This window comes from Nannobrachium achirus (assembly GCF_963921795.1).
Source record: "Nannobrachium achirus genome assembly, chromosome: 23".
In the NCBI taxonomy this organism is placed as follows: Eukaryota; Metazoa; Chordata; class Actinopteri; order Myctophiformes; family Myctophidae; genus Nannobrachium; species Nannobrachium achirus.
The window spans coordinates 41,324,002-41,350,955 of NC_137830.1; the positions used below are offsets into that span (position 1 = coordinate 41,324,002).

At 43.5% G+C, this 26,954-nt stretch overlaps 1 protein-coding gene across 1 annotated transcript in view; it reads left to right on the forward strand.

The window, feature by feature from the left end:
• Positions 1-26,954, forward strand: part of magi2a (membrane associated guanylate kinase, WW and PDZ domain containing 2a) — a gene marked incomplete at both ends in the record, with an annotated part of 355,201 nt that overhangs the window by 74,711 nt on the left and 253,536 nt on the right. Inside the window, one exon of the mRNA XM_080754102.1 lies at positions 20,955-21,071. Coding sequence (XP_080610228.1) covers positions 20,955-21,071 — 117 coding nt within the window. The remainder of the gene's footprint in view (positions 1-20,954; positions 21,072-26,954) is intronic.

A 26,954-nucleotide genomic window follows, 5' to 3' on the forward strand; every position in this document is an offset into this window, starting at 1 on the left:
ACACAGTTCAATCAGACATAAATGGCTCCATCATGGGACAGTGGTGATTACTGGATACAGGCCCCACCTCTTAAATGAAAGCCCAATTAAGAAGCAAAATATCGATCGGTCCACTCCTTTCTCCATCCCGTTTCACTCATATAGAGAGAAATGGATCTGTCTGGGGGCCCTCCTCAGCAGCCAACCATGCATGTCAACCCTCCTTTATCTAGTCTCTCTCTCTCTCTCTCTCTCTCTCTCTCTCTCTCTCTCTCTCTCTCTCTCTCTCTCTCTCTCTCTCTAGCTGGAAAGAGGGGCTGGGGAAGAGACACACCTTCAAGGGAAATCGATTATTGTTTTCCTTTTCTGCTTATTGTTTGTTCAGCGCAGGTAGTTCAGCAGCCATATAAGCCAGGGGTGATTAAGGACAGGGGTTAATAATTTCTTGCACGATGCTTAGCAATAAAATAAGTTGTGACTTGTTATCTTGCAAGAAACCAATGGGGGCTTTTAAAGTAGTGGCTCTCAACTCTGGTCTTGGAGGTACTAGTAATTGTTTCCATTGTAGGTATTTAATGGGGAAGTAATTTAAATGTTGGACTCTCTGTAAATGGCTTTTAGCTAGCCGAGCAGTAGCCTTGCTCGGTTGTAGAAATGTGTTTCTTTTGCTAATAATGTTACTGTATAAAGTAAAGCAGTGGTTCTCAAAGTTTTCAGGCTGTGATCCCCAAAATAATCATATTTTAACAGGGGACCCCCGCACTCTGATGATCAACGCCTCACGTTGTGAGGCGTTGTGAGCATGTAGTTTGGCTATTTTCACAATTTCTGTCTCTAATATTTTACAATTTGACCAATGTTTAATTTGTCATTTTCGAGGTATTAAAAAGTCCTTAAATTGTCTCTTTAGAAATGTGCATAAACCCTCTTTACACTTAAACTTTATGCTGGTTTGTTTACTGTTGAGTGAGAAAACAATGTTGCACATTATGTTAATCATCTGGGGACCCCCCCCACCAAATAAATTGGGGACCCCCCTGGGGGTCCAGACCCACAGGTTGAGAACCACTGTTGTAAAGCACCTGGAATTGCCTCATTGTTGAAATGTACTGTACCAATAAACCTTGTCTTGCCTTGCTAGAGAAAATGCCATGGGGTCACTCACCACAACATTATCTGGCCAGCCTGGAGATGTAGAAAGTCCCATAGCAATCTAGCCAGTAGTGTTTGGAGATACAGTATGTTGTTTGCAACCAAAGTGGTGAATGCACAGACTAACCGACTGACCAACGTCATTAGAGACCTGCAGCTAGCGCAGCTAAAAATGAGTTGCTGCTGAATTCGAGGAAAAAAAGTCTTAACTTGGCAATTCTGCTTCACCTCCACTGTCTTCTCCTGGTTCAGTCTCGAGTTCACTAATGTCTGTGTGGTGGCTTTGCCTCCGAGGCATAGACGTACCCAGGCAGACAGAGTACATGAAAGGCGGATAACGGTGTGACTGAGAACGCTACAGTATATTACATTTTTGTGCTGTCTTTTACTGTGTAAAGGGAGGAAGGTACATTTGTCGTAGTACTAAGCAAGCACCTGTCAATGGAGAGAGGTCCAGTGTTTTTGAGGGGACAGATATTTCTTTTACGCTGTGGCACCTTACTGTAGCTAGCTATCTAGAAGAGTGACTGTATGTGTGTCTTTCTGCAACTAATCTCGCAAACCAGTGGACCAATCAGTGTCAGATTTTAAGGAAGCGAATACCTGAATATTTTTCACGTGTTTTATTCTTCATATAAATATATACATGACACTGATCAATGTTCTGGCTTGGATCAATAAAAACAACATAATATACTTTAAAGGACAACAAAGGACAACTTTGGTTTTTAACAATTATATATATATATATATATATATATATATATATATATATATATATATATACATAAACACATCTGCCCATGAAAGACACTCATCTTGTATTTTCTCTAATGACTGTCTAAAATATGAACCCTTGTTGTAAAAAAAAAAGAAGTTGTCCTTTAAGTCCCTATTTATGGGTATCACAACAAAGAAGAGAAATACCGTGGCATTTTGTTTTCACATTAACCTTTTTCTATATTAATGTTATATTATCATTTTACAATCTGAGTGTTTTGGCATTTATTGGAGGCCCACTTGCAATATCCTCACATCCCATCAGTGGCCCCCCAGCCCACAGGTAGGGAATCGCTAGTCAACTGGCACAGTGACAACTCCACCATGTTTTCCACCCTTTTCCTTTTTTTTTCCAGAACTGTGACAATGATGGTGATACATTCACAGTGTAATCCGTCCTCCACACACAACAGTAGTTTCGTCTCGCCGAATTCTCGCAGATTCTTTTCTCCACCTTTGACCTTCAGAGAAGTTCAGACCCCTTCCCTTTCCCTTGGTTGAGCTTTCATCACCCTCTCTCATCTTCCCCATCTACTTACTATTTTAACCCCTCCTTTCTTGCAACAGCTGCGAGTGTCTGCGGAGATGAGTGTCTGGTGTCAGACATGCTTTGTATATGGTGGCTGCTCTTTGATAGTCCTGTCTGCTTTGCCAATCCACCTAACCCAGATTCTCGCCTCGGCGGCAGAGCGCGGCTCTCACATCACACCAACTCAAATTAGATACACTGAGGCCCATCCACTGGCTTTCCTTTCATCTGCTGACATTGAGAATGAATAAATAAATACCTACGTGTAGGGCTGTCACAATTATTACATAATCGTCTAATCGCGAATATTTGACATAATCGCGAATATTTTTCATAATCGTCATAATCGTTTCCATGTTGAAAAATGTTCATCGATTTTTTTTTTAAGTAAAAAATAGTGGAAATAGCAGATCTACAAGCTCACAACGCGTCGCGATGCGACGCTATTTCCACTCTCAACGCTATTTCGCTATTTCCACTATCAATGATATTTTTTAAAGGTGATACACCATGCATTTAAAAAGTACTTATGTCATATTGTTTATGTCCCAAAAACGTTTTTCAAAAGGTTTGAGGCTAAATTACCACTCCTGAATAGAGAGCCTCTCATTTTTGAATGGCTCTCAGAGCATTTTCAGCTGCAGTACCACCTTTGGCTTGAACTGCGCCACCCAAAAACGGATGTCGATGTCTTCATCGACGGCAGCAAATCTGGACAGCCTGTTTTGAGAACCCGTGGGATGCTTTTAACCTCCACCTCCACAGAAAGACACAACGGTCTGAAATGGGACTTTGTGAGGATAGAAGGTGCTAGTGGGACCCCAAAAAAAGGTTTTAAAATAGGAAAAGTGAAATTTCATGGTGTATAAGTAGAAGGTTGTACTGAGTGTCAGTAATTTCTTTGTATAGGTTATGTGTCATCTCTGCCATGTGCAACTTCAAAGCCTAAAAGCCAAACAGAAATGTAATTATCAACAACAAAAACACAATTAAATCGTTAATCGCAATTATTTGAGAGACAATTAATCGTCATGTAAAATGTCATATCGTGACAGCCCTACCTACGTGTATGGATAATAAAGCAATGAAAACGGTGAAGCTATGGTGAAAGTAAGGCATAATAAGATAGGAGAGAGAGAGAGGTTGGAAGTGAAAGCAGGTGAGAGAGGAGAGGGGGGGAATGTGTGTAAAAGAAGTGGAGAGATGCAGAAAGGGAATAGCAAAAAAGATATGAGGAGATCAGGTGAGAGAGGAGACAGCTTAGGTACAAGAGTCATTACATCGATGCGTCTGAGCAGCGCGGCTGCTTCTTGAAATGTAATTCTATTTGATGTATTATTTGTCCGCCACGCAACGGTGGCTCCTTCTCAGCGCGGTGATTGACGTTTTTGTTAACACCTGTCTCCATCGGAGTATGCACTCTTAAGCACTCGACAAACTTTCGCTCGCTGCAACGCTGCGCGTCCTCCCGGTTGCCTGCTTTCCCATAATGCATAGTAGTAGGACTCCTGCTGGCTGCTTTATGACTGCCCGGTCGCAATACTTTCGCGTTCTACCAAGTACCAACGAGAGCCAATTTATATGCACGGCTCAACCGGCGTATACGCTTGTGCGAGTGCTGAGCTAGGAGGCGCTTGCTTGGTAATAGGCCCATTTCTACCGCACTCTCCTAATTGATCCGAAAGCATAGTGGCAGGGGTGTCGCACCAAATTCTGGGCCCTGGGTTCAAGGATTCACTCACATTTTGTGCTTTAACTATTGAAAAATAGCAGATATACAAGCTCACAGTGCGGCACCGAGTGCCGCGCTACGAGCTTGTAGATATGTTATTTTTCAAAAATGAATATTTCAAATCCTTCTATGATTAGAGGATGTTTTTTTTTTTTTTTTTTTGAAAAAACCTGTTTCTATGTCAGTGGTGATCAAACCGCTTCATGTGAAGGACCCCCAACATATTATGTATCTGGCCACAGACCCCCATCTCAAAATATTTAGTTCAAGGATCCCCCAGAAGCAAAATTTTAGTTACAAATGTTTCCTTAAAAAATACATATATTCAAAGATTTGCACACATTTTCACCACTTTTCAAAAATAGCTATTTTTCAACAGCTAAAGTATAAAATAATTAGGGCCCCTCCACCTTGGGCCCTAGTAACTCAGTCCCACTGCCGCCCCCCCCCCCCCCCCCCCCCCCCTTGTGATGCCCCTGCATAGTGGGGCCATTGGGATGGCACAGAGGCATGTGATGGACACATTCCATTTCTTGCTCCAGCGGCACTATCAACGTAGGAGATAGCCTGTCTTGTTCCACATCGGCTAAAAGAGACCAGGGTCTCCTCAGCCCACCCCGACCAGAGACTAAATAAAGCACACGTGCACACCTGCTTGCTCACAGTGTGTCGGCACATGTAACATGAACACATACACCTAGAGCAGTGGTTCCCAAGCACTGTACTGGTGGGACATGTTTTCTACTTCTGCATATTTTTGTTCTTGTTGTTTACAGTATATGCAATCATTGCACTTGTTGTATTGTATTTGCAAACATGTGTCTAGACTAGAGTTTGGTCTGCAATTCTTGCATACAAGCCTGGCTGACAGTAACAACCACACATTATAAAAAAAAAAGTAGCAGATCTACAATCTCAGAACGTGTCCCAAAGCGCCCACAGTGTGAGCTTCTAAATCTGCTATTTTCTCTCTGAATACAGGTGTGCCTTGGGATCAAGGCATTTAAGGTTTGAAAAGCACTGATTTAAAGCATCAAGCTAACAGCAGGGGAAGCGTACAAGTACATGCAAGCAATCACCTGTGTGTGGAATGGGATCAAGTATACGTTAAATGGCAGCGCTGTCCACAAACTAATCGACTTTGGTGGAACATCGTCATTTTAAAGCCAGAGCCCCTCTTTTTTTTATTGACAGACTAATCAACAGAGCAGATGATGTACCTGGTGAAATTGGCATGGTTTTAAGCCCACTGTGGGCTTTTAATTAGTCAGATTATCCAACCAGCTGTTTGCAAGTGCCCCCTCTCCTTTCGAACTCGCACTCACGCATGCACACACACGCGCGTGCGCGCGCAGTCATTATGCTTCATATGTGGATGCCCAGGGTCCCAGGGATGCATAAATATTATGAGTAAGAGCTCTAATGACGGTGCCCTCGGCGCCAAATGACTGTCAGTGGAGGCTTGATGCAGAATTGTGCTGCTTGGAACTCAAAGTGTTCTGGCTTCAGAAGAAGGCATTAGTTTGGAGGGCTTGTCGACACAATTCCACTGAAATGCTTTTACAGTGTGTGTGTGCGTGCGTGCGTGCGTGCGTGCGTGCGTGCGTGCGTGTGTGTGTGTGTGTGCGTGCGCGCGCGCGCACGTGTGCAGTTAACAGCCTTGTTAGCTTGTTTTGAATCTCTGTTCAGCACAGAGAGCCTCTTAAGTCTTCAATAGAGAACATCTACATTGCATTGTACTGGCATTGAACTGTGGATTACAATGTGTGTTGTTGACCTACCTAGGAGTGTACCAGAGATGGGACGATAATCATTTATCGTGATAAAAAACACTCAACAATAATCGTAGCATGGAGATTTAGATTTAGCGTGAAATTATCCTCCGTCATGCACTGGGAATAATTCACCTTTTATTTGCAGAGCGACGCTTTGTGAGCTTGTAGATTCGCAATTCTTTGGCAAATGTTCCATAATAATGGATGTTGGGGCTATTTCGATTATCGCGATAATATCGTAAACCGCAATTTCTTTGGTCACAATAATCCCTAGTGTACCATAGAATTGGCTCTTTTGAGGGGCAAGTTGTTGGGTCCGATCCCTAATGTAGATAACCGGTCACTAATGTTTTTTCCCCAAATTTTGACTGCCAAGAACGAGTCTCACGACAGTGTGGTTTTTGCATTTTCCCATTCAAGTCAAGTCACAAAGGTGACATCACCGAGAATGCTGCCTCTTCATTGGCTTCTTCTTTTGTGTATCATCATCCTCGATGATTGGTTGGCGACAAAAAGTTACTCAGAGAACGCTGCTTCCTCATCATCAACTGTGTCTGTGTAAATCGGTGTTGTTACGAATGATGTCAACGCCAACGGTTTGTGTTTTTGTGTGACATAGGACCAGAGCTCTGGTCAGCCTGAATAAGATCTGCCACAGTTTTTAAACATCACACTTAGTCTGAGTACGACCAAAATAGAGTCATTACACAGAGTTCATTGTGATAGTCGGAGAGGCAGGGATATATATAAAGATAGACAACTATAAGGGGAGAAAGAGAGTGACTGAGAATATATTAGAACCAAATCTTTCCGGACCGAAAGAGACAAAGAAACACCTTCAAATTCACAGTCCAAGTAGCATCAGCATTGACCACGAACCAATCTTCCAAGAGGCGGGTCTCTTGTTCTCGGTTTCCATACGCCGTCAAATCTCAGGTCCTCCTCAATGAAGACACGAAGAGGAGCCACAACAACCTCCACTGTCAAATGATGAGCAATGGACAGCTCCCCTCATCTTCCTGGGGGGAAATGACCATCTGTGTAACCAGCCAGAAACAAGGAGACACGGACCAACCAAGATCTCGCAAGGACTTCAACTCAGAGAGAGCCAGGAGAAGTAAAGAAACATGTGATGACTTGCACAGGAAAGAAAACCTCATATGTGATAAGAGCTTCATTGAGGTATCGACTCTGAAAGAAAAACCTTTCCAGTGTAAACGGTGTGATAAGAGTTTCAGTACGTTAGGTCACCTGAAGACACATCAGCGTGTCCACACGGGAGAAAAACCCTTCATCTGTAAACTCTGTGACAAGCGTTTCAGTGTGTTAGGTAACCTGAAAACACACCAGCGTGTCCATACTGGAGAAGAACCCTATGTGTGTAAACAATGTGACAAGCGTTTCAGTATGTTTAGTTCCCTGAAGACACATCAGCGTGTCCATACCGGAGAAAAGCCCTATGTGTGTAAACAGTGTGACAAGCGTTTCAGTGTGTTTAGTTCCCTGAAGACACATCAGCGTGTCCATACCGGAGAAAAGCCCTATGTGTGTAAACAGTGTGACAAGCGTTTCAGTGTTTTAAGTAACTTAGTGAAACATCAGCGTATCCACAGTAGAGGAAAACCTTTCAAGTGTGAACAGTGTGACAAGAGTTTCAATCAGCTATTTCGCCTGAACACACACAAGCGTTGCCACACTGGAGAAAAACCAAGATCTTACGAGGACTCAGCCAGGAGAAGTAAAGAAACATTTGATGACTTGCACAGGAAAGAAAACCTCATATGTGATAAGAGCTTCATTGAGGTATTGACTCGGAAGAAACACAAGCATGTCCACGCCAAAGAAAAACCCTTCCAGTGTAAACACCGTGATAAGAGTTTCAGTCAGTCATATAAACTGACGACACACCAGCGTGTGTACACGCGAGAAAGGCCCTTCGACTGTAAAAAATGTGACAAGGGTTTCAGTCAGCTATGTAACCTGAACACACACCAGCGTATCCACAGTGGAGAGAAACCCTTTGTGTGTACACAGTGTGACAAGAGTTTCAGTAGGTTAGGTCACCTGAAGACTCACCAGCGCAGCCACAGTGGAGACAAACCCTTTGTCTGTAAACAGTGTGACAAGCGTTTCAGTCAGTTAGGTCACTTGAAGACACACCAGCGTATCCACAATGGAGAAAAACCCTTTGTGTGTAAACAATGTGACAAGCGTTTCAGTCAGTTAGGTCACTTGAAGACACACCAGCGTGTCCATACTGGAGAAAAACCCTATGTGTGTACACAGTGTGACAAGCGTTTCAGTATGTTTGGTAATCTAATGACACACCAGCGTATCCACAGTGGAGAGAAACCCTTTGTGTGTACACAGTGTGACAAGCGTTTCAGTGTTTTAAGTAACCTAGTGACACACCAGCGTATCCACAGTGGAGGAAAACCTTTTGTGTGTAAACAATGTGACGAGCGTTTCAATCGGCTAAGTGACCTGAACGCACACAGGCGTTGCCACACTGGAGAAAAACCTTTGTGTGTAAACAGTGTGACAAGCGTTTCAGTCAGGTAGGTCACCTGAAGACACACCAGCTTATCCACACTGGAGAAAAACCCTTTGTGTGTCAACAATGTGACAAGCGTTTCAATCAGCTAGTTCACCTGAAGACACACCAGCATATCCACAGTGGAGACTAGGGATGGGTATCGTTTGGATTTTTATGAGTCCGGTTCAGGTTCTGCTTATCGTTTCCGGTTCCAAACGGTTCCTATTTCGGTTCCAAAAATGGTTTGGTTTTTACACAAAAACATTTTTTTTAATTTAATTTTAATGTTTCATTTACAGTTTTAATGAATCATTTAAAAAAAAGAATTATTGAATTTTAATGTTTAATTTACAGTTTTAATGAATTATGCAAATGAAATCATATTTCAATGTCTTCAGCGATACTCTTATTCTGAAGAGATTAAGAAGTCGACCACCGTCTGGAAGTATTGCATTACGAAATCGACCACCGTCTGGAAGTCTTATTGCGGCTAGCGCAACATATCCTATTCTGAAGAGATTGGCCACCGGAAGTGTTAGATTTGCCAGCTTAGATTTGACAAAAGAACACAGCTCGGCGAGCGAGCGAGAGAGGGCTGAACTCACCTCGCAGTCGCACCATAACCCAGACACACGGTCCGCAAGCACTGTTGTCTTTCAGATGAATGCCACGCTGTCATAAATGTTTCGTCTCCATCTCAGGTCTCTCTGTGGCTGTGCAGGGCTGAGCTGTACTGGTGGCTGGGCTGCTAATGTTGCTAGGATCGCTGCTAGTCAGTGTTATTGTTGACTTGTGGCAACGCAGTTGTCCCCCGATTGTGTGTGTGCTTGTGTGTCTGTGTGTATTTGGAGGAATACAAGTTGTCACGTAACTCACGTTAGTTTAGCCTCGGGACCCGGGGACAGGTCCTAACAGTCAAATACGTCTTTGAAGATATATATGTAATTTAATGAAGCCTTTTTTGAACAGATACCACGTCTCTTTTTTTTTTACTGGTGCGTCTAGGAACCGATAAGCAGTACCGAAAGTAAATATTCTTTTTGGGTACCCAGGAACCGTCATGTCCTTATCGGTTCTGTCCCGGTACCGAATTTCGGTACCCATCCCTAGTGGAGACAAACCCTTTGTCTGTAAACAGTGTGACAAGGGTTTCAGTGTGTTAAGGTCTCTGAAGAGGCACCAGAGTATCCACACCACATAAGAGCTTCAAACAGTTACAGTAGATATTCTGATGACAACCAGCATTGCTACACTTACCAACGGAGGGGGTGGAATCAAGTAACGTTAGACAGATCCTGACAGGTAGTCTTTTTTTCTTTTCTTTTTTCGCGTGTGGTTGAAGATGGATGGATGGACGGATGGTCTAGGAACCGATATGCGGTACTGAAATTTAATATTTTTTGGGGTACCCAGGAACCGCCATTTCCTTATCGGTTCCTGCTTGGTACCGAAATTCGGTACCCATCCATACATGCTCAGATTCTTTTTTTTTTGCTGACACAGTGTGAAACGTAGGAGCGGTTTGCACCGCTCAAAAATAGCAGGTCTATTTATTTCCAAAGTACAGTATAAAATAGGAAATTAGTTGTTAAACAGTACATATACACAGCCTTACCTTTTGTAATGGGGGATACCATAGTAATAATAATTCTGTATGTTTGTGCACAGAGCTTAAACTCTCAGGGGTGCTGAGCTGTTATAGCTGAGTGTTTTATCCAACCTCACTTCAACTGTGGTAATCAATACTGTTCAGGGTTCCCACAAGTCCTGGAAAACAAAAAAATAATGTAAGTGTCCTGGAGAATAGATTGTCCTGGAAAATATTTGTATGTGTTCAACACGTTATCATTGCAGATTAGGTTTCCGTAAGGCAGGAATCAGTTAGGGTCAAAAAGAAGAGAAAAGTAATGGCCAGTAGCTGTGTGTTTTATAATGGCACAAATGGTTAGATGTCTTGAATGTACAGTACAGTACCAATCCTTTAAAACCGTGACCATACTGGCTACGCAGTGTGATTTTTATTATTATTATTTTTTCTAGGTAATGCAAATCCTGATGTTATTACACTTGTGATGTGATTACACTTGTAATTCAATTGCTTCAGCGTCACTTCAGTCAAATGGTCTGAGATAATAGCTTCAAAATCATCCAAAACACTGTAGGGCTGCAATTATTCTCTAATCTGTCATGTCTATATAAATATCAAACATTATTCAATGTACAATTACTATTAAAATCATACTGTAACCTTTTCCAATAAACTCATTCACTGCTATTGACAGATCTTTTACAGATTTTTTTAGTAAGCCCGAGCGCCGATTATTATTATTTTTTAGCATTTTCCGCAAAGTAGCAAACAGCCCCATCTGGTGTAAATTTTCTCTTTTTTTTCTTTTTTCTCTGCTTCCTGGTTTTCGCTCTGTTTTTGAAAACCGAGCATAACTATGGATTGCATGGCCCAAACTAAATGTATGGCTTGTAAATAGGCCTTAAAAAATGATAATGAACGGTAAATGCTCATCCTCAGTTATCTGACCCCATGCAGACACACACACACACACACACAGACAGACACACACACACACACATCAGTGAAAAAAATAATGTTAATTTTATAATATCGTCGTTGTCGGGTGGAAACCTTGTTTGTCCAAAACCGTTGGTTTTGCACTTATCAATTTAAAAATGATTTAAACTAGTGAAAACAGCCGATCTACTGTACAAGCACACAACGCCTCGCACCGCGAGGCGTTGTGTGCTTGTAGATCATGCTTGTAGTGTGCTTGTAGATCTGCTGCTTGTGCTTGTAGATCTGCTGTTTTCACTACTTTTATGCGACGGCCCTGTTGATGAAGCAGGGCTTTACTTCCCGGAAAAATGTACAAATTTGAAACTTGGAGATACGAGGTTTCTGCCCGACAGCGACGATATGCAACAAAAGAAAAGAGAGATTCAATTTTTCCTGTTTCCTGTTTATGAGTGTGCGGCGGCTCTGGCTTTTCTTTTAATGATTTCACTGCCATCAGTCAGCTCTTGTGTTTTTTAGACACTCTACAGGCTGTTCTCGCACACACTTTCTCTCTCTCTCTCTCTCTCTCTCTCTCTCTCTCTCTCTCTCTCTCTCACTCACTCACTCACTCCCAGGGGATTCTTGTGACACCTGCTGAGCTTAAATGATGCAGTCTCAGGCTTCTGAAGAGCAACATCAGAGATTTTTTTCTCCGTTCGCCCATCTGTTTGTTGAAAGTGTTACCCAATTGTTACCCAAGTGTTACCCTACTTACATTATGGGCTCTTGCAATAAGCTGGTTAAGAATGTGAGAGCTAAGTATTTTTTTTTTCGGGTGTCGCCTAATTCATGCCATTAAACACAGTTCTTTTTAATGTAACCATTTATTGCAACAAATGGAAAAATATGGTTTTCGCTACCCTGGATTAGCAAGCAGGATGTCAAGCGAAATCAGGGAACGCAATGAAGGCATCAAAGCCTTTGTTTTGAAATGAAAATGAATGACGCTTACTTGGCGTTACAAAGGGTCGATCATTTCTCCCTTATAAGCAGCTTTTTGATATAGGCCTAATTACCAACTGTAGATTCCTTGTATATGAAGTAAGGCTGGTCAATATATTGAAAATATACATGCAAGGTATACATATCGACGAAGACAGCTTGAAACGAGGTATTGGTGTATGTGTCAAATGAATTAACAGACACACTATGCATGCACGCAGCACATGCAAAAAAGCAGTCCATCTTTGACCAGGTGTTGTTATTTCAATAAAATGTTGGAAAATGGAAATAAGGCTTTTAATTATTTATTCTATGTGTGTGTACTGTGCAGTGTGCATGCATGGATATGCTATTCATTGTCTGGGTTATGCGGGCAGTGGACCTAAAGCAGAAAAACATTAAAAACTATATAATGCAATTGTTTTCACTAATATCGTGAGTAATATCGATATTGAGGTATTCAACAACGTTATCAAATATCGAAGGTTTTCCTAATATCGCCCAGCTTTAATATGTCATCAAAGGCATTGCTCATACCAAATGAATATGGTAAATCCAATCAATAACTGCTGAGTGGTCACTGGTCACTTTATTTTGTCAACATATCCATACCTACAACACAACAACAACACTCAGCATCCAGGTTTACGTTTTAGGGAATGAGCATGAGTTCCGTCAGCTCTAAAACATCCCTTTGAAGTCCGCTACACGGCATCATAGACATCTATGCACGACACAGCATTTGTTTCAGGGCCCATCTCCCAGACAGTGTAGGCATGGTTTCGATCCTATAGCCCGAAGAGACGGTCCATCCAATAACAGATAGCAGTCACCGCCGTGACTGCTGTGAGCGAGGAAAATAATCACGTGGCTTTTGAGGGGTCACAACACGTCGTGGCCTTGTAGAACAGCTATTTGAATGAAAATAAAAATACATAAAGATCAGACAAAAATATATATTTATTTACACAGGAAAAAAGTGTAGGGGGCGCAACCCCGGCCTTGTCCATTTTGTCTCACATTCACCGTTGATGTTATTTATTATGGATGTGTTGAAAGTAGTTGCCCTTTACTTGCTGTGCATTTTTAATAGCTTCCCATCTTCTGGATCCGTCCCTCATTTTAAGATTGCTTGTGTTCAGCCTCTTCTCAAAACACCCAACCATAACAATTCTAGGCCAATTTATAAATTGCTATTCTTACATTTTGGCATAACCTTTATAACTTTTTGCATTCAGTCGGGACAGCACCGCAGTACAGAGGCTCCACTTTTTAGAGTCACAAAGGATCTTTTAATGAATGCTGACAATGGTGATGGTTCCAAACGTGTTCATGCCATTGATCATAACATTCTTATAAATACATTACAGCAGTGAGTTGGCAACTTGGCATATCTGTGACTGCATTGCATTGATTTACATCATATTTGGCAAACAAATCATAGTTGTTTTTCATATCAATTGGCAACCATGTTTCCCCTTCCTCCCCTATAACTTGTGGAGTGCTCTGGAAAATTTCAATCCTCATACCACTGTTGTATATTTGATGTTTGTACAAAAGAAGCTGCTACTCTTATTATTGTACCACTTCATTGCCTTAAATGCTTCACTTGAAAATCAAATAAACAAAGTTTAAAAAAAAAAAAATAACTTGTGGAGTGCTCCAAGGTTCAATTTGCGGTCCGATCCTTTTTTCCTTAAGCTATGAGTCTTTGAGGGTCGAGTCCGAATTGAGTCTTGCGTCTTTGGCCACGTTTTCTATTTTGCATGTTAGTATTTTTTTTTTCATGTATTTAATTATTTTGTTCAAATGATGTAGCCTAATGCTGAAATACAATTATGATGATCTACATAACCGAGGCTCCCATTAACTTTACTATACAGGAAAGAAATACAAAAAACAAATATGCTTTAAGTAGAATGTGAGGGGTCAAACTAGGGGTTTTTCATGATGCTGAATCCATTGCAAGCATTTGTTTTGCAGGAAAAACATTCCGTGGGCTAAAAACGGACCCACAAAACGATGGTTTAGTGATGAATCATCACTTTTCACCGTTTTCTAGGGGCCATTTTTTAGCCCACGGAATGTATTCATGCAAAACAAATGCTTGCAATGGATTCAGCATCATGAAAAACCCCTAGTTTGACCCCTGACATGTTACTTAAAGGTCCGCTGACACGCCCCAAAATTATAATAGTATGGTACAGTAGGTCACATGGTCTCTCTGAAAACAGTCTGAAACAGTCTGAAACTCATGTCACAGTGTAATCTGCCCCTCGCCCCCCAACAACAGCTGACCAGTACAGTAAGTAGTCTAATTCAATTAATTTGATTGGCTTATAATTGCGCATTCCCACAATGACATCATGAAAATATTAGTTCATATTTTAAGATGAGTTTTTAAAGTGACAGTACCCCTTTAGGTGACAGCACCCCTTTAAAGCATATTTATTTTTTGTATTTTTTTCCTGTATAGTAAAGTTATGGGACACAAACACAAATCAGTTTTTTATGAGGTTTCCCCCAGGAGTTGAATTTCAACCTTTTAGTACATATACACACCTTTAGAAACACATTGGTGAAGACATTTTTTGGTAATGATTTACTTTGCAGATTTTCTTATGTTCCCCTAACTATACTCCTTTAAGCCAGGGGTCTTTAACAGGGGGTCCCCCGAGTTACTGCAGGGGGTCCTCCAAATCTTTGAGTGATATAAAAAAAAACTCCTTTATTTATATAAACCACTTGAACCCTAGCGTCCATATTCCGAGAACTTTAGCCAAAAATAACCGATCTACTGGGCTTGTAGATCGGCTATTTTTGGCAAAGAGCTTTGGTGTAGAGGGGGAAAAAAGCAAACTAAGTAAGTACAGAGTGAAAGGTCAGGTTTATTAAGAATTGACAGTTAAAGTGGTTAAATCTGAAAACACAAATTGACATGAATCCAAAATACACTGATGATTGTGCTGTCAAACAATGAAACTATATGGAATCTATGAACAGGTTGTGGGGGTCCCTGCTTCATCTCTCTCTCAGCTAAGGGGTCCATGGCCTGAAAACGTTGAAGACCCCTTCTTTAAGCTATAGCTACTGCTGCTCATTCAGATGTGTGGCGCCATCCATGCACCTTCACCAACTCTCGGTGCGTTTCCTTCAAGTTCAAGCATGAGACGGATCATTTCAGATGGAATGAGAATGAGCCATTTGTATTCAAGTACACATACTGGCTGCTGTGGTGCATTTATCTTTTATTTGCAACCGAGGGATTGGCCTGTGTGTGAAGACACACACACACACACACACACACACACACACACACACACACACACACACACACACACACACACAGGGGTGTCACACCAAATTCTGGGCCCTGGATACAAGGAAATACTGCGGGCCCCCCATGAATGTTCTTCATAGGGGGAGGGGCTTCAACCCATTTAGACTGGGAACGCATTATTACACGTTATTTTGTGCTTTAACTAAGATATAGATCTGCTATTTTTGAAAAATCTCGAACATTTGTGCAAAAAACCTATGTTTCTAGTGGTCAGTGGTGCTAAAACTTTTTCATGTGAAGGACCCCCAAAATGATATGTATTTGGCCACGGACCCCCATCTCAACATATTTAGTTCCAGGGACCTCCCCCCAAGCAAAATTTGATTTAAGAATGTTTGCTTGACAAATGGATCTATTCAAAGATTTCCACACATTTTCAAGACTTTTCAAAAATAGCAGATCTACAAGCTCGCATCTGCTATTTTTCAATAGCTAAAGTATCAAATAATGAAGGCCCCTCCACCTTGGGCCCTAGTAACTCAGTCCCACTCCCCCCCCCCCCCCCCCCCCCCGCCCCCGTGTGACGGCCCTGCACACACATGCACCACGTATATATGCACACACACACACACAATGCCCAAGCTCATTGTTTTTGAAGCACTGTCACGCTGTGCCTCACATCATCTGTCACGTACTCCTCTTTTGCCTTCCCACTTCCCCACAGCCCCCCCCCCCCCCCTCCCCCTTGCCTTTCCTGCATCCCCCCCATCACCATCGCCATGCACATTATCTGTGGTGATGATAGCCTGGCTGTCAGAGGAGGAGGAGGTGGCAAACGATCTCAGATGGAGACAGACCGGGGAAAGACCGCCGGACTCTTCCTCATGATGATCCTTACTGACCGCTGTTAAATTGTCCCCATTTTCTATTCTCTCTCACACCCACATATCGTCATTGTTGGGTCCAAAGCCTTCCTTTTTTCTACAAGCAAGTTGTGTGCTTTTAGTCGTAGATCTGCTATTTTCACTACTTTTGTGTGACGCTTTTGTATGATGTAGGGCTTTAATTCACGGGGATAAAAACATGCACATTTGAAACTCTGAGATACGAGGTTTCTGCCTGACAGTGACAATATACACATTCCATGTGTATAGTCCCATGTTGTAGCATATTTAGGCGAGCTGCGCGGACACAGGTGTTCGTCCTAGCCCGGGCTCAGGGACACTGAGAGGACACTGTGTCTCACTTATTATCATGGCTCACCTCCCGTGGCGCTCGCACATTTCACCAAAAACGCAGTGAAAATAGAGAGGCACACAAAGAAGTTGCGAGAGCGCTCTTGTCGGGAGGGGAACCTTTGGAGTCTTTTGTGTGCTTGACTGTGCATGCATGTGTGTGTGTGTGTGTGTGTTTGGATGGATGCACACCTCAAATGATTGAGGAAAACGAGATGGAATGGAGCAATTTACACAACCAGATTGCCATTTGGGACGGAGAGGACTCGGCGGTGTCGAGGGAGAACGAAAGAAAAACGGGGTTAACGATTAAAACGAGCAGTGTTTTCCGATGGTGGCGGCGCAGCAGAATGAGCAAACAACTATCTAATTAGTGTGCACATTGTTTGGGGGTAATAAGACAACAGCTGCCGGCTGCGCTGAGCTTGGCTGAAGCGTGGTGCTTATTTAACTCGGGCCACGCGGGCCAAGGTCAGTGCGGGGCCACCTGGCGCTACTAAAGCCATGGGGGGGGGGGGGGAAGGCAGGGGAATCTGGTGAGGCATGGACGGCGCCATGGATCAAAGAGCGGCACACACAGGGGGTGCATCCTGCATGCAGATAAAAAACGGGAGCAGTGCCATTTGTCACCACCGGGGGTGCTACAGGACCTGGGAACCCGGGCGGCCAATGAGTAAAGAGGGATCTCGTTGTGAGCCGCGCTTCCACCGGTGTCTCTCACTCTTCCTCTCTCCCCGCGCACCCTCCCTCTCCTCTTTCTCTCTCTCTCTCTCTCTCTCTCTCTCTCTCTCTCTCTCTCTCTCTCTCTCTCTCTCTCTCTCTCTCTCTCTCATTCTCTCTCACACACACACACACACACACACAGACGCTCGTGCTCACTTTCCCTCCCTCTCATCCCTGCCGTCCGATCTCCCGCGCTCTCATCTCCGCGTATCTCTCTCTCTCTCTCTCTCTCTCTCTCTCTCTCTCTCCAACCGTGGATGGGATTAGAGTACAGAGAGAGGTGATTGCGCTCCCTGGGGACTGACTGGGCTGATATAAGTGTGTAGACGTGCGTGTGTGTGTGTGTGTGCGTGCGTGCATGCATGAGTGTGTGTGAGTGTGTGTGTGAGTGAGTGGGGGGAGGGCAGGGCAGACGGAGACGAGACGAATCTTGGGGACCCGAGGACGGGGACGGATTGTCAAGAAGATCCAGACTGTATTCCTTACGGTGGAGATATACTGTACTGTACCTGTGGAGAGAGCGAGAGAGAGAGAGGACAGGAGACTGACACAGCTGCTTACCGGTTTGCACCGCTGTGTGACCGCTATCCAGCACAAGAGGTGCCTTTTTATAAAGAGTGTCAGACTGGCTGTGCGCCCGCATGTGTGCTTATTTGTGTGCCTGTGTGTGTATGTGTACATGCTTTCTTTTTAATGCATCGGCGTCAGTGTGTGACTGGCTGTCTACCTTTTTTTTTTTTCTCGTTTTCTTTTGCGTGCAGATTCATTGCCACAGCTTTCTTTCTTCTTTTCTCATGCTAATGTCATTTGCCACTTGTGTGACCGAGGTGTGTGGAGTGTGCCAGGTCTCTGCAAAACGAGGTCTGTGTGTGATTGCATTTGAATGAATGCTCCGTCAGTTTGTTCGGTCCTGACGGATTTGCCAGTCGTGTTATGTGTGTGTTGACTTGAGGGTATATACCGGTATGGGAGTGAATGCAAGATCTCAGCTTGTGTCTATGTGTGTATCTGCACACACTGTGAGAGATGGACAAAGACGCAGAATGTGGTAAATACATCATCCTCCCAGTATTTTGGACAACTTTTTATTGCCAAATGAGGTTATCCATTAATTAATCTGACAATGCCAGGCTCAGTGTACCAGGCACTTGAATGCAGTTTTACTATGGAGAAAGAAATGCAAATGCCCCCTTTCCATGCCATACCCAAAGGCAGCATTCAAGGGAATTGCCTTGTCCAAATTCTCCTGAACTTGAATGCAGCATCTTATGTTGAAAGAATTGCCCTCTCTGTGTAGAAATCCATGCCGTACGCCACATCTCCAATGTATTGACTTGATTATGCTTAGTTCAGTGTGGTATCAAGCACTGAAAAATAGTAGTTCAGTAGCCGACCTCCAAGCTCACGACACGTTGTGAGCTTGGAGGTCTGCTATTTTTGATATTTTCACCAAAAGGCCCTTTTAGAAATTTCAGCCCCTGCCTCTCTAACATTCTCTGCATGTCACTGCAGTGTGTACAAATCTTCAGTCTTCTCTACCCTCTGTGTGTGTGTGTGTGTGTGTGTGTGTGTGTGTGTGTGTGTGTGTGTGTGTGTGTGTGTGTGTGTGTGTGTGTGTGTGCTTTCCATGTAACATGCTTACATATCACTGCCTTCAAATGCCTGCCTCAGTGACATGACTTCAAATCACAGCGAATGTTGGAGGTTAGAAGCCCCTCCCCGCATCCTACCGCCTCCCCCCCACCCACCCCACCCCGGCAGCTACTTCCTAATTTATATCCCAAAGAGAGTTACGATAACCGGGAGTCTGTTTTGTTAATATGGTGCCGTCGGGAACCCCTAAAGCGATGTGGGTGAATCAAGCCACTTTCCTCTTGGCTGTCCCCTACTATTTCCATTTGTGGAAGTGTATTTCATGGAGTTTATATAGAGGAGCTGGCTGAGATGGACAGAGTATATGTCAAGGCTTCGGCCAGACATGTTTTAGCTCTCCTCCCGATCTCTCTCTCTCTCTCTCTCTCTCTCTCTCTCTCTCTCTCTCTCTCTATCTCTCTCTCTCTCTCTCTTTCTCTCTCTCTCTCACTGTTGCCTAAAACCAGGACCCTCAAAGCAATGCGCATGTTACCCCGCACGTGCGTGCCCATTCTCTAACGTTCGTGCACGCACGCATACACACTGCAGGGTTGCACACAGGCAGTGAGTGATTGACAAACAGCCTCAGCGTTGAATTCAGGCACGCAATTTTGTTCATGTTTTCTGATTGTTTAGGTGAGCATGTTTACATGAAAAGAACATGTTAAATGTCTATGCAACCACTGAAAACAGCTACTATTATTGTAATTCTGGCGAAACCCGGAACAATTTTGTAGTGAACGTCTAAAACCGGGACATAGTGTTTTAGAGATATTTGTCGGGACACGCAGCTTGAAAACGGGACAGTCCCGGCCAAACTGGGACGTCTGGTCACCCTACTTCGAGAAGAGTTCCCTCTTCTCCCATATTCCCGTCCGATCGCCCTCTGATGTCATTTACCCTCCTCCCTTTTTAGCTACCCTGCTGAGCAAGCAAAATTGACTCGTATAGACTAGAGTGATGGTCCATTCACAGTACTGGTGGGGGGAGGGGGGGGGGGGGTTGAAGAGAGGACAAGGGAGGGGGGGGGGGGGGTGGTGGCAGGAGGAGTAAGTAAAAGAGCCCTTGGGGGAAATCTGCTGGTGATTTATGTGTAGACATTTCTCCACACATGTTTGGCTACGGCGCCAATTAACACTTCCACGAGCGCGTGGCCACGTTGACAGATGCTGAAACGATATGGGGCCAAAGTGTGTTCGTCATTAGTGTTTGGTGCATTTGTTTCAGACGTAGACGAATGCAAATTGTTTGTGTATATCATGACTTCCTGGGATTTCTGGGTCGTCTGCCGCTTATAGTCATTTGTGACACTTTGGTTTGTTTTTGAGCGGTGGTCACAACGCTCCTATACGTGGCCGTGTGTGTGGGTATTTGTGTGTGTGTGTGTGTGTATGTGTCCGTCCATGTCTGTATGTAGCCTGCAGTACCTTTTCTGACCACACATGTTAAGGGAGGGGCGCTGTTGTTCGCACGCACGCACGCACGCACGCACGCACGCACAGACACACACACAGTCACACACACACACACACACACACACACACACACACACACACACGCAGCCTCCACCGCTCAGTCCACACGAGTGTGATTTTTTTTGTGTAAGTTGTACGAGCGATAAATACCTTGTGCACAGATTACAATCAGATTTTATGGATTGCTTCGGTCGGGGATCCATTTGGGACCGATTTTTATGGGTTACGACTCATGAGAAGTAAAAATCCGACTTTTTTTTCTCCTACATTAAAAAAAATATAGAATTAATGAAAATAGACGATCTACAAGCTCGCAATCCTGTGTTGTGTGCTTGTAGATCTATTTTCACAAGTTTGGAAGCGTCTAATCTAATCGGGTCTTGACCTGAAAAGTTTGGGAACCACTGGCTTAACACATCTGTGTGCTGCATTATGTTCTGCCCAAGGGCTGAAAAACGGCGTTCCTCCAAACCACAGTGGGGGGTTTAACTGTTCCGTGCTGGTGGCCTTTAGGATTAACATGCGTCAGGCTCTCCCCAACAAGCATTAGGTTTTCGTTGCAACATTCTTTTTAAAAAAAATTCAGAACCTGATGTTCCCCTTGTGTTCCTCCAGGGGGCGTGATAGACAAGGACCTCCGCCGCTACCTCAACCTGCGTTTCCAGAAGGGCTCGGTGGACCACGAGCTGCAGCAGATCATCCGGGACAACCTCTACCTCCGCACCGTCCCCTGTGAGTTATACACACATCACTCTCTCTGTCACCTGTTACTCTGTCTACCGCAGGGGTCTTCAACGTCTTCAGGCCAAGGACCCCTTCGTTGAGAGAGAGATGACGCAGGGACCCCCACAACCTGTTAATAGATTCCATATAGTTTCATCTTTTTGACGGCACAATGACGGCACGATCATCAGTGTATTTTGGATTCTTGAACTGTCAATACTTGACCTTTCACTCTGTGCTTAGTCTGCTCTTTTCCCCCTCTACACCAAAACTCCCCTCTACACCAAAAAGCCGATCTACAATCTCACAACGCCTCGCGCTGCGAGGCATTGTGAAGCTTGTAGATCGGCTATTTTGGCTAAACTTCTCACAGTATGGACGCTAGGGTTCAATATAAAAAAGGAGTAAAAAAAAGTTTCTATCACACAACGATTTGGAGGACCCCCTGTATTAACTCTCAGAACCCCCTAGAGGTCCCTGACCCCCTGTTGAAGACCCCTGCAGCCTCCTCATGCACGACTGGCTCTTGTCACTTGAAACCAAGCTCTGTCTCGCGACTTAAGAGCACACAGTAAAATCGACGGTCTCAGTTTAATCGTTGAGAATTGTGTCTTGTCCTTCTGGAGATGCTTTGTCTGATGGTGCTGCAGTAGTTTATAGGGGTGCAGAAAAAAATCTAATTCGAATCGTATTTCTAACATGGTAAGATTCAGAATCGATTCTCATTTTCCAAAAATCAATCTTTTTATTCGATATTATTTATTCGATATTATGATTTTTATGATTTTTATTATGTTTTTTTTATTACGATAATTTATTAGATATTATGTTGTGTTTGCACAAGTTAAAAGAATGTGTGAAATCAGACATGGTGTCTTGGATTTACCTTTATTTGTTTAGATTATTGTAATAAGTTGATAAAACCATTACAATTATAAAAGCTACGTAAATGTACTCTGCTTTCATATCAGCAGACTGGAATAGATATATGAATTGAATAGAGAATCGTTTTGAATAGAGAATCGTTTTGAAATCGGAAAATAATCGTTTCTGAATTCGAATCGTTTGGATTTGAGAGAATCGAAGAAAAACAAATCGTGACCCCAAGAACCGATTCTGAATCGAATGGTGGGATAACCAAAGATTCGCAGCCCTAGTAGTTTAAGGAGAATGTAAGAAATCGGAGGTGTTTTTACCAGGGCGGGATCTAGAGCTGAGTTAAAGGTTGTGACATATGCTTGATCATTATGAGAGATGGAGATGGAGTTGGTCTGCTTCCCTTCCTGCAGCCAATGCCCCCATTAACTCCAGTCTGGAGTCTCTGTGCTGCGTGGTTCTAGCTGTGGCTGTGAATCCATTAGTCACCGCAGTGCTGGTCTAGCTCGAAGGAGCCCTGGCCAGTGCGACTGGTAGAGATACCTTTTTCACATTGACCCATTAAAATTAACGCATTATTACGCATTATCACTTTAACCATTATTTTATGCTTTAACTATTGAAAAATAGCAGATATACAAGCTCACAGCGCGGCACCGAGTGCCGCGCTGCAGGCTTGTAGATCTGCTATTTATTTATTTATTTTTAAATCATGAAGATTTGTGCAAGTCTTTGAATATTTTGACCCGATTCTATAAATGCCTTCTAAATCCTTCTTCTAAATCAGTGGTTCTCAAATGTTTTCAGGTCAAAACCCCCCCAAATTACATGTATTTAGCCGTGGACCCCCAATCTCAAAATATGTTGTTCCAGGGACCCCCCCAGAAGCAAAGCTATGAGTTAAAAATGTTTGCTTTAAAATAATATACATTCAAAGATTTTCACGTTTTTTTTTTCAAAAATAGCAGATCTACAAGCTCGCAGCGCGGCACTCTAGCTTGTATATCTGCTATGTTTCAATAGTTAAAGCGTTCAATAATTCTAGGCCTAAATGGGTCAAAGAAGAGTTGGCTCCTCCGCTCCGTGTTTAATAAGTACCTTTGCTGCGCAACAGTGTACGCTATTAAATCCTTCCTGAATCATTGCCAGTTGAGCAGTTGATCCTTGGTGTTTTGTAGACAGACACTTATCCGAGCTTTGGTGTTCAATAGAGAAGCTACAGTGTAGATTTGAAAGGCACTGAACCTTCGGCATGTAGAACACATATCTATGCGTTTTGTATGATTTCGGCGCGTAAACCACACGAGATGGAATGTATTGTTATTTCATCTTAGTGTTACTAAGATTCACTACTTATGTGGACTTCAAATCCATACTGGTTGTACTTTCTTTTGTCCTATTTGTCTGCGCAACAGATGCTGTGTGTGTGACTGTGTGTGTGTGTGTGTGTGTGTGTGTGTGTGTGTGTGTGTGTGTGTGTGTGTGTGTGTGTGTGTGTGTGTGTGTGTGTGTGTGTGTGTGTGTGTGTGTGTGTGTGTGTGTGTGTGTGTCAGTTTGTGTGTGTGTGATATCAGCACATTAGCCCAGTGGTTCTCAAAGTGTTTCTACACGTCTGTAACTCGGAGAGTGTACAAACGGGTCCATTTGGTTCCATTCGTATTTTGTATACTGTCAGAGTTAAGGGGAAACCTTGAAATGTAAAAGTTTGAGAAACACTGCATTATTAGCCTACTTGTAGCTGATCCATTAGACCAAGCTGTCTGTTGGCTCCTCTGAATTCTTAATGGAGGTGCATTCTTCAAGGCCAGGAAGCGTGTGAGCATGCAGATTTCATTACAATCATTTCTCCGCTTCCCTCCTCGGGAGCACAGGGCTCAGGAGGAACAAAGAGAGGTGTTTGTTTGTCGGTAACGGAAAAGTGATATTTTCTCAGCCGTGTATGGTTTTCAGAGACAGAGTTGGAGATAGAAGAGGAGACCAAAGGACAGAACAGATAGACATACATGAAAGAGAGAGAGAGGGAGAGAGAGTATTACACCTTTACAGGTAAGAAAGGGTTGAGGCATAGACATGGAACACAATAATCAACGTTTTAAAGGTAAATAGTCAGATAAAGTGAGACAGAGAGAGAGAGAGAGAGAGAGAGAGAGAGAGAGAGAGATCGAGAGAGAGAGAGAGAGAGAGAGAGAGAGAGAGAGAGAGAGAGAGAGAGAGATGGAGAAGAGGTTAACTGCTGAATTTAATGAAGCTTTAACAATGGGCCTCAGTGCTGACTGCATGTTGCAGAGGGATGAAGTAGTTTAGTCATGGTTGGGGGGGGGGGGTAAAGACATAGATTCTGTTATTATTTAAGCAATAACTGCCGATAGAACATGGTGTATTCAAGGAGGGCTGATAAAGCTGACAAAGCTACCATAGCGGTAGTCAAATATGGCAACCTGAATTTCATAAAAACCTGCACAAACAAGGTACTGGGAGTAGCTGTCGTCCTTTGCTGTTTCTGATACTGGTATAGAAACCTTCAGATTGTTGCGACCGTCAGGTCGCATTTACTATCAAAACCTCGACCAGCTGTCTGTCTGTCTGTCTGTCTGTCTGTCTGTCTGTCTGTCTGTCACACGTCACACTTTTGCCCTGCTCATATCTCCACAACTGTTGCCCCGATCCAAGCCAAATTTTGCACACACACTCCTTGCCTGCCAAACCACAACCTCCACCCATCAATTCTCACATGACCCTCTTCTAGCGCCACCATGAGGCCGGTTCTTGCAAAACACATTTATAGACACTGCTCCTACAATTTTTGCTCTAAAATCACGCTGCGACCTGACGGTCGCTTATCTCCCGATCAGGGAGTCTTACTGGTGTTAAGGTGCTGTTTAAAGATTTTAAACTATATACCCTTTTTTCCTGACACAGTCACTATCATCATCATTTTACGGCTGTTTGCTTTTAGTTTTGTTTGGTGTGACACCCCCAGCAACTAAAACAGATTTTCTCAGCAGTCCTAGGCCTGGGCTCCCGTGTCATTGAGGGTCAACAGCCAATATGTGCTCTCACTTCTCGCGGAAGAACAGTCAACCCACTTTGTTTTCTACATCCCAGCAAAATTGTGGTCTGCTCAGGTGTCTGCTCAGGTGTTTTTTCGTCTTTTCACACGGTTATCACAGTCACATGCAGCAACAAGTAAAGTAGCAGAAAGTAGCTGCATAATTAGCCAGTAGCTATGCCCCTCCCAAAAAGCTTTTGTCCAATGCTAGCTTAGAATAACTTCCTGCTTGCCAAGGTTTGCCTTGGCAACAGCCTTGGCAAGCTGCCGGTTGCTAAGCTAGCATTGGACAAAAGCTTTTAGGGGAGGGGCATAGCTACTGCTATTATTGTCTTTGCTTGGTTTGTTTGCTCACTGCTCCTTGCCCAGTGGCGTCAGTTCAGAAAAAAACTAAGGTATGGCCAGTCATGTTGCCATACCTTAGCAAGAGGCATGATACATTTATTTTAAGAAGTACATTTTATTTTTTTCCCCCGTTTCTACGGTTGTTCAAGTGCAGCTAAACCTGGCATGTTAGTAAACATGCCACAATTAACAATAATGCATTGCACCTGTGCAGCTGACCTGCGGAACCTGGGAATATACATTTTTTTCAAGATGGGGAGAATAAAAGTGTGGATAATATAATTATAATACCTTGCTAAAGTGACCATTTTGTTAAATTTTGCATTTGTAGTTATTTTACTGTAATTTGACAACATAATAACCAGCACAGATAGACAAAGAGACATTCATGGATTTATATTTAAAAGTAACTTTTATTTTCCCCTCTGGACCCAGGGTATGGCAGCTGCATACCCCTGCCATACCCAATTGACGCCCCTGTCCTCGCCATAAACCGGTGTGCTACACGTTGATTGGCTACCGAATCAAGCAACCTTACATTACTCTCAGCTTCGTGGGAGATGCTGGCATCGTGGTGAAAAGACACGAGGGAAACATGACAGTTCTAGCCTAGTTCCAGACCCTGAATCGCTAGCCACACCCCTTTATTTTTTTTGTTTGGCGAATCAGGTCTAGCATCGCTCTCATTGAGGAGGGCCTGCCTCGGTATAAAATCCGATCGGCGAATCAGCGCCGTGAATCAGTGTGGGTGGGGGTTTCCCAGAACTCATGTGTGTTTCCAAGTACACCAGCGCCGCCGCCGTACCGTACCGCGCATGGCGTCGCGATAAACTGCGGTAAATTGCAGTAAAATGCGATCGTATCGATCTCGCTATGAAACACCAGTAGCAGGCATGTTATGTTGTGTTTGATTACTAGTTCGTAGTGCTCCTATTCTGACTGTTTCTTTGGTTAGCAAGTAGTACTAGCAAGCAACAGGCTAGCCACTAGCCAGTCACACATAACAACACTATGTCATGTGTTGGTCGGTGAACCAATCGCTGAAGACTGCCTCTTTTTGGCAACGCCCATCCCTGCAAACGCCGTAGGCGGAACCGAGTTCAGACTGAATAATGAAGTGAAACGAAATGTTAATTCAGGCTGAGTGTCAGGCTATGACAGTTCAAAAGGAAAGAAGTCAGTGGAAGTTAGTCACCCCATCAGATTTCTTGATTTCCTTAAGGACATAAATAGCAGTGCGATTCAGATACTGCAGTCCATCAATTCTGACTAAACGTTGTATAATGTGTACTGGTAGGCATTAACGTTAAGCCAGATGTATTCTTAGTTGCGTGCCGTGGTTGCGCGCCAGAAATGGCAGATAGATCTACAAGGTCACAAAGCGGCGCATCGTGGGTGCGTTGTGAGCTTTCAGAACTTCTATATTCGGTCTGCGACACATCGTGCAGCCAAGTGTAAATCAGGTATTAGCTCTTGAGTGGCGGGGCAAAAGGATCTTTGGCAGAGGACACAGGGAGATGGACAGACTGTCCTAGAGGGACTGCCACTCATAACGATAGTACCTTGAGCTTGGATTGGATTGCTTGACGGTGATGATAGCCAGGGAGGGCAGCTAAGGCTAT